The sequence below is a fragment of the Sinohyriopsis cumingii genome, chromosome 12, assembly GCF_028554795.1.
Source record: "Sinohyriopsis cumingii isolate HCF-2022 chromosome 12, ASM2855479v2, whole genome shotgun sequence".
Taxonomy (NCBI): domain Eukaryota; kingdom Metazoa; phylum Mollusca; class Bivalvia; order Unionida; family Unionidae; genus Sinohyriopsis; species Sinohyriopsis cumingii.
In genome coordinates, this window is record NC_142972.1 from 22132133 (window position 1) to 22144530 (window position 12398).

The 12398-nt window shown below is 35.2% G+C and overlaps 1 protein-coding gene across 1 annotated transcript in view; it reads right to left on the reverse strand.

Annotated features, from left to right (window-relative positions):
* The window catches only part of LOC149786089 (brefeldin A-inhibited guanine nucleotide-exchange protein 3-like), a 142521-nt gene that overhangs the window by 55685 nt on the left and 74438 nt on the right, over positions 1-12398 (reverse strand). Inside the window, exons 22-26 of the mRNA XM_089978114.1 lie at positions 10903-11091; positions 8231-8498; positions 7504-7683; positions 3153-3408; positions 2328-2502 (exon numbers count right to left, since the gene is read on the reverse strand). Coding sequence (XP_089834240.1) covers positions 2328-2502; positions 3153-3408; positions 7504-7683; positions 8231-8498; positions 10903-11091 — 1068 coding nt within the window. The remainder of the gene's footprint in view (positions 1-2327; positions 2503-3152; positions 3409-7503; positions 7684-8230; positions 8499-10902; positions 11092-12398) is intronic.

A 12398-nucleotide genomic window follows, 5' to 3' on the forward strand; every position in this document is an offset into this window, starting at 1 on the left:
GATCATGGTTGGTTTTTGGGTTGTGCAGTGAACAATCCTGTATTCCCTTGTCTCCGTTCATCACATCTTTGAGGGTGAGTCAGAAATAATGTAATGGCTGCTGCATAGAGAGATGAAAGGGCAGGTCTGGGACTGCCTGCCTCTATCTTGCCAAAGAACAGCAAGGTGATCAAAAGGAAGAGGATACAGGGCCAGGGCAGGAGATGGCTTGAGTGAGGTTAAGGCTAACATAACATGCATCATATCACACAAGATCAATGTTAGCAGAAGCTGTCAAAATATTCACATTGTATGGCGGGCACCTGCTAATTACCTTAGATATTATATTCGCCGACTCCCAGGCATGTGCATTGCCACACTTGTCTGTGTGCCTGAAAATTGCCAGAGACACCAAGCCCAACAATGACTCTGTGGCCACATTATTGCTAATGAGCTTCAAAGTGGTGTGCAGAATGCCTTTATCCACCATATAGTCAGCAGGCGAAGTCAGATTGACTGCAAATAAAGAAGGCATTGGAATGGGTATTATATGAGAGAGATGCTGGTAGCTTACTCTCAGAAAAAAAGACTTTGGAGTTTTGTGGGACACTATCTTGGCAGAGACCCTCGGCAATGTCCTTGACTTTTTAAACAATGGGGGAAGATGAAAGGAAGGAAGAACTGTCTTTCTCATTACCAAAACTGACTAAGGCCTTGACCCTGTATTATGGTGTTAAGAGGAGAGGTGGCAGACAATCTGAGTTTGGCAAGACCTCATAAATTCTTCTATTGCCACACTCCATGGTGGGATCTGAGTGAATCACCATCAAGTTTATTCCCACATTCAGTCTATGGGCAGTCATGGATGGGATCAAAAGTGATAGCTGAATAATACATTCAAATGGAGGCTTAGTCATCATCTCTAAGACTGTCACAGAACTGTCCATAAGGTTAAGCCATAAGTAAATGCTTAGCCATATGTGTGTCAGGAATATAGAATTCAGTGTATATGGTTGTACTGCCAAGGTAATGGCAATGTTAGGCAGAAGGATGCATCTATCAATAAGATCCTGGAAATATGATCACTCTAGGGCTCTACCTGACAAGGCACAGGACAATCTGTAATGAAAGGCATACAGTCATTGAATGGTATAGACATAGAACCAGACAGCAGGATGATATGTCACATTTTCATGATCTACATCTGCCATCTTTATTGACTGAACTATCTAGAAGTGAGTTGCACCGAAACGCCCTTTGGTGTTTTCAAGGGGAGATAATAACCATGAAAGGGTGTGTATGATATGCCCTTATCTTAATGCCTTCCCTATATGATATACTCTTATGTAAACAATGCTTTTCCTACTTGGCAATTTGCATACATTGAACTGTCATTGTCAATGACCACTTATAGCAGTGGGATGTGAGAAACCATTATTTGATTAAAAAACTTCATGCAAAGTAGGTTACTATTATATGACTTTTATGTAGGAAATTTGCCACATACAATTAGAATGGCTATTAAGACCAGATGATTGCTATATAAAGGTGACCACTCATACAGGATTGACTATACTTCCTTTGTGATGAAAAACTCCATGGATGCTCAGTTTTAAAAAAAATTACAAAACTGACAAATATTTGTTAAGCCTCCTACAAAACATGCCAAACATTCAATGAACTGTATCTTGATCTCAGACACTGAGACCATAATCACATTCAACAGTGCTCTCAAGACATAACTTTTTCACCAACAAGAATAAATTTCACATACATCCATTTGTCATTATTTTTAGATTGAAACTGTATTGTAAACTCATTTTGTGTTTTTAGGTTATTTTTGTAAACCCTTTTATATGATGTTATTTTGTGTGATAATTCATTTATTTTTATAGTGTTTGAACAACATTTTTATGTGTTGTATATTGTCTGTATGCAATTTATTATTATGCCCTTCTGTGTTAACTTGATATTGTAAAGTGCTTAGAGCTTTTTAAAAGATTAAGTGCTCTATTGAGTCATTATTATTATTTCTATTAAAGTGTAATCAACAAATGATGGGATTTGGCAATAATCTTTCCAAGGGAAGACCACTCTTGACTGACACCTTTCTTGTAAGCAGATGATTATATTAGCACTTTTAGTGCTGAAACATGCCAAAAGACATTTTGTTTTGCTTGGGAGGGCTGGATTTGCTAGGCAGTGGCTGATCTAATGTCTAATGCATCACTGGGTAATGTATTTGATGAAGAAAAGCAGCCATAATTAGAGACAAAATATACAAGGATCCAGATTCCTTAATGTCCCAAAGAGACAGGCTTTACTAACTACATGAATGTATAGCTCACCTGTCAGCACCATGGAAGACTGGGCATGCTGGCATGGACCACATGGACTGGAGGATGCCTGAGCACTGTTTGAGGTATCTTAATGCTGGGAAACACAAATTCTCTGAGCTGGGAGAGGACATCATGTAGTCATTAATAGAGTCTGAGTCATCATCATCACTGTCCTCAAACTCACCTGCAATGTATACTAGACAGCTAAGGTTTGAATTAAACCACATGTCTAATAATTAGCTCATGGGTTTTACTTTAAAAAAACATTCATAAGAAAGAGACCAAATAAAAATAGCTATGCTTGAATGAGTCAATGATGTTGACATCGTGTTTACTGCACCTGTGCCATATCTTAATTAATAGACATAAGCAATATTAAATAACATTACATATGGTACATGCTGGTCTGCAAATGTACGCCAAAGTAATGAGAACAATTTCTAGTTGATCTCAGAGTATTTAATTCCATCATGTGATTAATAGCTGAATGCTTAACAACCATGATTTGTCCTTCTAGACCCACAAAATACTGAAGTTATTCTACTCATTCCATCAACTCCATATATAAACAGTATTTTTTGACAACATCATCTATACTAAAAGTTATAAAATTTAAGTGTAATTAGAATTCTGTGACTTTAGTTTCTGAAACAAATTTCTGCCAAAACTTTCAAAAATAATTGGACAAAGCTCTTGTTTATGGCCTAATAAAACAATCATTACAGTAAACAATTTAGTATTTAGTGACCTTGCTAATTCCCCAAAAGCTTATATGCGCTAAAGGTTCGAGATTTACTGTCCAAATATTAATCATGACAATTTTAATATTTTTACCTGGGCCACGCACATACTTCAGCAAGCACAGAATACAATCCACTGTTGCATTGGCAAAGACTAAAATGTTATCAGTATTTAGATAGACATCAAATACATCCAAAACAGCTTCAATATGCCTTTGTCTTGCCTCATTCACTTCCTCAATAGTGGTATATTCTATCCTAACAGCCCGGAGAGCTCCAAACAATGGACGCCACCCTGAGCGGATTTCTGCCGCTGAAGCCTCCACCAGCTCGCAAATCGAGCACACAATCTTTAAGAACAAATGAAAGAAAAAAAATAAAAATTGCTTTTGGTAATATTTATTTTCATTGGAAGGTTACAAATAAATTTAAAGAATTTAAGCCTGCCTAAGACTTGCTTATTTGCTGAAGACAGTGGTAGATCCAAGAGCACCTTGACACGGTGGGGTTTGGGTTGTGGGACAGGTGTACATATAATGATATATGTATATGTCTAAGTACTGTAAAATCATCTTTGATATATATATTTGTACATTTGACAACAGAGTGTAATTAGACTAAGATTCATACAGCTGTCTGAATTACTGGTGACACAAAGTGACTATTGCTGCAACCTTAACCAAAATCAGAAAAAATTAAGAAAATTGCATATATTTATGAACAGCCATTTTGAATTAACTATCACAATGTAAGAACAATCATAAAAACACCAATGTTTAGTGCAAAAACATAATGCACATTCAAAATTGAAAAGAATATACATCACTTTTACAGCATTTTGAAAATGTATTTTTCATTTAATATCTTACACTGGAAGAACAACCATAACCCTCAAAGGAACTGACACTACTGGCTGAAAAGAACTGTAAGGAATCCAAGTTAAGACTTCTTATATAAAAAAAACATGCTAAATGTTGAAACTGTCTCTGATATTCTTGAGTTATAACAAGATTTTCAAGATCGTCACCATGGTGGGCAGTTTGTATGCGAGATTGGTACCATTTTCATGTAGAACCAAGAAGACATTATACTAATTCTTTTGGTGAAAATCCCAGGATGATATTAAACTCCTTTCTGGGGAATATCAATAACAAAATGTTAATGCTGGCTAACATGATGGCCAACTGGATGTACAACTGTTACCATTTTATTTTAAGGCATAAGATATCATAAAAAGTCTTTTGGTGACAATCCTATGTTTATATGTCCTTCATCTAAGGAGTAGTAAATTTAAATATCACAACATGAAGGCCATATTGGATGTCAGATAGGTAACAACTTCATTTATGACTACCTTGACATCATAATGTGCCTTCTTTGAAAGCCCATGTTAATATGACTTTCTATTTATCAGAAGGAACAATAAAAAGATTTACAAGATGGCTGCTATGCTGGCCATAGTGGCTGTCAGACTGGCACCAAGCTGACATCATAATACATTATCTAGTGAAAACCCCATGTTGCTATGACAATCCATTCAGAAGAAATAACAATGATAAGATATTCAAGTTTGCCATTGTAGCAGCCACACTGGTGCCTTAGTGGCACCACTTTAATATTGAGGACCAACTAGACTTTGGGATAAATTTGTGTGCATAATTTCTTGGTAATCCTCCAAGTAGTTTCGGAGGAGTAGCAATAATAAATTTGTGTTAATGAATGGATGCATGATATATAAGACATACAATGGACAACAGCATATTTCATATGCTCTTCTGGTCTATGACTAGTAATGCGAAAAAAACAATGATTAATACTAAAAAATCTAACATACATTAGGAGTGTTCCAAATAAGAAAAATAAATATAACCTTCAGTATTTAGGTAAATTGAGAGGTTTTGACACGGAAGAATCATAAAGACACAGTCAAATACTCAAAATAATTAAGTATACTTTTTCATCTCTATGTGAGGTAAACAATGTTTCAATCCATAAAAATGGTTCTGATGAAACTGGCAACAGACTGGTTAAAATGTATCCATAAAAGGGTTAACTATTTATTCACCTACAAGTCATTACAAAAACAATGTTTGGTGATTCCAATCTTCTAGACTGTTTCATGGCATACTTTCTTGGACAGGTATAAATGTTTCTGTGCATGTACATCAGCATTAGTGATGTCACTCTCTGTGGGCAATGTGGCTCTCAGAAATTTTAACTAGTCATAAAATACAGTTACCTCTCATACTCACTCAAGTTCACATGAAGAACTTCAAAGACACATAAAATGGTGTGACTATCTGGAAAACAGCCTGCATGACAAACTATTGTTGATAACACATCATTCTTGTATGTTCAGTGTAACAATTCTTGTTCCTGTTTTTCTTGAGATGGGAGGTAATCCATGAAATATTAAAATGTCTATGTGTTTGCAAAAAAAGAGGCTAATATGGATGATAAAGAGGCCAACATGGATGATAAAGAGGCCAACATGGATGATAAAGAGGCAAACATGGATGATAAAGAGGCCAACACGTATGATAAAGAAAGAGGCCAACATGGATGGCATCACTATATCACCTACAGATGCTCTTATTCTGAAATCTATAAACCATCCATTCATTTCATTTAAAAACTGAAACATGTACCCTTTTTCAAAATTAATGATTTTAAGCATGAACAAACAAACCAGACAGGTGTTTTCAATCAGATTAATGGTTAATATGATGACTGGAAATTAAACAGGATGGACTGTCAGTAAGACAATTTCTTGAGAAGAAAAGGCCACCTGAGGAGATACAATTTTTCTTGCCAGATCCTTCATAGTAATTTATCAATGTAAGTGTATGTTCAGATATATGCACAGTCAAAACATTGGAAACAAATTTTACTTTTTAAAAATGGGGTGGGTAGGTGGGTGAGTAATTGCTTCCTGATAGTAGTGATAATTTTGGAATTTACTTCTTTATAACAAACACCTTGTGTATACACAGGTTGCCATTCTACCTGCATTTTAGTTTTATATTATTTATCAGTCTAATTTCATTATTTGTTCTTTCCTCAGTTGCTGTGAGAGACCAAATACACCTCTCCCTCAATAACTTGCACACTACGGGGTCCAAAAACACAGACCGCACTATAAGCGAGGGTGTGAGTCACAGAGGGACTGCCAAAACATCCGTTAGACATTAAAAAACCTAAGGGTGAGTGGGTGGAAACTGGGCTGTTTAATGACTGAATCCTCATTTTACAGTCATGACGAGAATAATTGTCAGTAAAGTGCTTTTTATAATGAAGTTGTTTGTTATTCTGTATAAATTACATTTATTTTCAAAATGTCCAACATCTGAAAGAATATTAACATCATCCAAATGGGTTTCAACAACAATCATGTGTATGCAAAAACACTTGTGTATTGTCACTGCTTTCTGTTTTATTAATTAGTCTGGTTCCCAGAATGGATTGTAACAGTCTAGACTGAAGTGGGGAGTGTCAAAAGCTGGGAACCATACTAACTGTTGATACACCACCAAACAAGATTCCTTTATTTAAAAGATTTCTGACATTTATTTTGTAAGACAATTGTCGACACAGAAACTCAATTTTTGTATTGTTCAATTAGTACAATATTGGTACCATGATTTCATTGCAAATAATGGTGAAACTTTGTATCATCCTTGAGGATTTCTCTAAATGCGAGTTCAGGAATTCTCTGAAACTTGTTTCCCCCAATGGTCCATATCTATGAAACAATGCTCTTTATTTTATGAAGAATTCTTTTCACTTGGTTGCCTTGCTATCTTTAATCACAGTTGCGATTGAGTCAGTTAATTTAAGGTAATTTAATTATATTACATACTTCATAACATTTATAAGTGTTAGATTGATTGAAATGAGTTAAGACATAAGACCGGGGCTGCTAGATCTTAAGCATGTAGGATTTGCATGACTTTTAATTTTTCTTTTATTCCAACTCCTTTGATTCAAAGATGTACTTAATGTGATAATACAAAAGAGGCCAGCTTTTTTAATTCAGAGCAACAATACAACAAATTCTTCCTCAAGCATATGACCTTTTGGCACTTTTGTTGCCAAAATAAGCCAAAGGATATGGTGAACATATTTTTTAGCTTGGAAGGGCTGGATCTGCAAATTAGTGGATATGCACTTAAAATATTATGATATATATGATTAGTTTGGCAGGGGTAGATTTACAAGGTAGAGGATGTGCTCCCACTATATTATGATTGGGTAATGTGTCTGGTTAAGAATACATGATTTTTTTATTAGCATTTAAAGTGGTGGAAAGGGGACATATTGTTTCAACAGAAGGATCATTGTTTCTTTGGACATGTGTGTATGGTATGCAGCAACCATTAAATCCCAAATAAATGACACCTCATGAAAAAGAGTGAATTTAGATTTTATGTTAAATCAATTTGTACCTGATCCTGTACATCTCCATCGCATAGCTCCAGACATAAGATGTTCTCAAAAGCCTTGCATAACATTTCATTGGTGTGGAAGTATGGTAATTCTTGGTATCGGCTCAAAACAGCGATAATGTAATCATGGACACAGGACACTGCCATTTTGGATATACTCCTATCTCTATGACCAGCTGCCTGTATGTGCAACAAAAAATCAACAACCTAGTGTTATATTTATGGAACAAGTGTTTCCTCAAAAGTGATTTGAACTCAAAATTTAACCAGACTTTTATATGCTCCTACTACAGTTGTGGCTGGGATAATAAAAGAAATCAAAAGAAACAACAAAGATAATTAAGAATTATATAACATATTGAGCTCTGCAGTTAAATAAACAGGATTTCACAGGATATCCCTATTTCATGGCAGCAGTTCTGAAGCAACTTTAAACTATATTTCTGTGCATAGATGTTACAACTACCACCCCCAACTTTTAACCTACTGGCTAAGTCCCTGAGAGCAAGGAAGTGCCCAGGGGCTGATGTCATTTACATATGTGCTGCTCTTGTACACCATGCAAAAAAATAACATAATGGTTAAACATTAATTTTTAGAGTGAAAGGTTTAATGTTTTTGGCTGAGGTCTATTTTTATTCTGTATTGTGAATTACCTTTTATCTGTGCTAATACTAGTAATATTGAGTACAAATGAATAATGTATGTTTTAACAAATGTAAATCACCTCTACAAGGTGCAGTGAGACTGTAATCCATGCCCTCAGCAGATGGATGAGTGGCCGATCGCTGTGCACAATCTTCATGAGGACATGCTGTAGCCGATAGAGGTGCAGAGAGTTGACTGGTAGATGAGGTTCCACAAATGGAAGTTCTTCCTCTTCCTGGATTTTCTTGGAGATCTTATGTAACTGCTGCTTGCTGGCCTCACAAAGTTCCACCAAAAATGCTAACAGTGCCTGCATGTTCAGGTTGTTGGCTGCATCTTCAAACAACCTGAAAAAAGAGCCAGAACTTTTTTTGTCAAACCATGGAAACCAAAAATCTTTTTAAATTTTGCATGTTATGATTTTTATAAATGGTTGTTGTATAATGTTCTTCTCATGCAAAAGACACAAAATTTTGTCACTGTATCCATAAGTTCCTGTTATTTAGTGAAATTCAGATCAGGTGATAAAAGAAAAAACCCACATGGTCCTGCAATCACTTATCTGGATCACATTTTCCTAACAGCCATGTGGAGTAAAACAAATCTGATTCACAACTGCCTAACAGCCATGTGAAGTAAAATAAATCTGGGTCACATCTGCCTAACAGCCACGTTGAGTAAAAGAAATCTGGGTCAAAAGGCTACTTTTGTTGAAATCTCTTTCAACACTAAAGATCAAATACACTGTGAAACAACTGTTTCAAGATTTCTTTAGTGTTTTTATCTTTGTATCTTTATCCATCAGCATTATCTGTCCAATATTGAAAGACCCTAATGCAAAATATGCTTTGTATCCAAGTTGGTCGAATTCTGTTCAGCTTGTTTTTGAGATTAAGCTGTGTAAATGTTTCTTCTATATTTAGTGTTGTATTGTCATCATTTGTAAACTGAAACCCAGGATGCTTTCTGTTGTTGTTGTGGGCTTGATACCATTTTTCAGCACATGATAGGCTATACATGGCATCCAGTATATCTGGTGGAAGAAGAATCCAGGAAGAACCACTGACCCATGTAAAGCTAACTGCAAGTTCTCTCACATTACTATGTTGGCCAAGCCCTGAACTTCAACCACTGTTAAGATTGATCAAATTGTATTCAAGAGTTTCTTTTAGAAGAAGTCATTTAAAAGTCTGTCTGTTTTTAGCAACAACGACCATTTTGGATGGTGGATTGGCATCATTTATAAACATCAGAAAGGTCTCCATGCCAAGATGATTTGTGTCAAGTTCATCAAATTCTCTCCAGCAGTTTTGGAGAATCCATTTCAAAGTTTTTCAATAATTAATAACAGTAGCCATATTTGACTGCAGATCAGCATCAGTTGTAAAGAATGACTCTCTCTACACCAAGACACTTTCTATCAAATTTAGTCATATTCTGCTGTGAAATATTTCAGCAAAAGTCATTTAAAGGTTTTCTATTTTTAGTAACAGCAGCTATATTTGGCAGCGGCTGGCAACATTTGTGTAAATTTGAGAAGTGTTCATACCAGATGCTTTCTAGCAAGTGTGGTCTAATTCTTATTCATAGTTTTGAAGATGTAATTGAAAGTTCTTAATTTTTTATAAACTGTGGCCATATCTGATGCATATCATCAACATTAGGGCAAATATAAAGATTTTCAGGCCAGGCCAGGATGTTTTTTGTCCATTTAATCGAATACTGTTAACTGGTTTTGGAGAAGTTGCTTAAAGGTTTTTCACTAATGAGTAACAATGGCCTGTCTATTTTTAACAATGGTGGCAATATTTTAGGGCAAATTGGGCATCATTTGAAAGGTACTTGTGCCTTGATGCTTTCTGTCAAATGCAACAAAGTTGTTTTGAAGAAAACTGATTTAGAGTTTTTTTAAACTATTTTTAGTAATGTTAGCCATATTTAACAATATATGGCATGATTTCTATAAATCAGAAAGGTCTTTATGTCATGATACTTTCAAAACAAGATTGGTCAAATTTTATTCTGCAGTTTGGGAGAGGCTGTCATTTAACGATTTTTCCTTTTTTCAGTAATGGTGGTCACATAAAGTTTTCATGCCAGGATGATGTCAAATTTGATAAAATGCTGTTCAGCAGTTTTTCAGAAGTAGTCACTGTAAGGTTTTATCCATTCAGCAAAAATTACTTTTCTATTTTTACCAATGGTGGCCATATTTGAATGCAGCTAGCATTTATCTGTGCATACTTGAAAGATACTTGTTTGTGGATGATGTAAAATTTGATCAAGTTCTGTTCAGTGTGTTTTCCAAAAGAATCTGTTTCAAGAAGAGTTATTACTATTTTTAGTAATGATGGCTATATTTCATGACAGATCAGCATCACTGTATATGCTCTGTGTCAAATAAGTCTGGTGGTTTTTAAGACACAGTTAAATATAATTGTTCATGGATCCATGATGGATGCTGGTTCATACCGTAAGCTCACATTGATTCATGGCCATCTGAGCTTTAAAGGAAAAAAGGAGATGTTTTTTCATACAAATCTAAGCAAATCAGCATCTTAATGTCTTTCTCAGTTATGGACAGCATTATCCTATCTCATCAATCATATTGCCTTTAACCCTCAAATTACTGTTAGGGCTCCAGTCAGGACAACTGGGAATTGTTAAATAGAGCAGGCCATTCAGTAGAACCAAGCTGCTTTCCACCTCAACTGTGTCAAACATTATTCACACAGCCCTGACAAACTTTACCTATCCACTGCCTGGGAAAGTTCACATACAGCTTGAGAAGCCTGGGTAGAATTGAGCACTCCTCCTCCTGAAATGGACCTATCCCATCCAGACTCCACTCTGCTCTGTCTGATTAACTCCTGCACATTGATACGAGGAGCCACAGGCACAGCAGGAACTACAGGAACACTGTAGAGTTCTGGGTCATCTCTGAAATCAGAATAATTATAGGGTATATATGGTGGACCTGGCAATACAGGGCCAGGACCCAAGGTTATAAACCTATAAATGTACTTCCATGGGGAGCAATAAAGTATATTAAGAACAAATAATTGATATTTTATTTCACACTCTTCATTTATTTTGTTATGAATGAGACCTGAATTCAGCACAGTAATACATGTTCCTATTTCACAATAGTACTAAAGTGTGTGAGTGTATCTTGACACTCCATGAGTTTAGTGTTTCATTAGATCATCCCTCAAAAGCTGACAAGTAAGCTATGTAAATTCAAATTTAGCAAATACGACCAACAATGGAGTAACAAATAAAATATACAATCATGGATATGACTTTAGAGTTTTGTAGGTATCTGTTCTTAGTATCAGTTGCACCTGTGATTTTGACACAAAGTTATGCTATTAGGTTCACATTCAGAAAATAAGTGATTTGAAGCAAGTTAATTTTGGTACTCATATTTATCATTTGCATCAATTGGTAAAGCACTAACCCCACCCAGCTGGCGGAACCAGATGTTATTTTCATCTAGTTATATAGTTTCATTTGCCTAATCCTGTGAATGATAACAAACTGCTGGTACTGAAGATAAAATGAAAATTGTGGATATGAAACACAACTAAATGTCAAATGAAACATAAGTATGTCAGATATACACAAGACATAACCTGTTTACAAAGTGAAGATGGTAAAAAACTTCAAATACGTGAATGAACATTAGTTTTTGTAAGCAACAAAAATCTGATTTGTCATTCAAATTGTGATTTAGTATAAAGACAAGTTTAAAGGAAGACTAATGTATATTATCACAAGGATAAATGTGCATTAGAAGTGTAACATTCTGAATTAAATATGAATGACAAATGGATGGATGAAAAAACAAACCAAACAAAAAAATTTAAAATTAGAACTTTAAACAGCAAAAATCACATTTCTACACAAGTTTAATATGTTCTAATCTTCATACAGATACACTTCTCCCTTGATAATTCAAGCAAAACAGGGTCCAAAAACATAGACTGTAATATAAGCAAAGGCTTGAGTTATCGAGGGACCACCGTAACAATATGAAATGATGCCATCCTCAATCGACATTGAGAAACTGCTGGGGGGAGAGAAATTGATCTGTATAATGGCTGAATACTTGTTTTAAAATCGCATTGGGCATACATGTCAATAAAGCCCTTTTTCTAATGAAGTTATTCACTTTTATGTAAAAATAACATTTATTTACAAGATGCCCAACTGCCGAGAGATCATTAACATTATTCCAACTGATA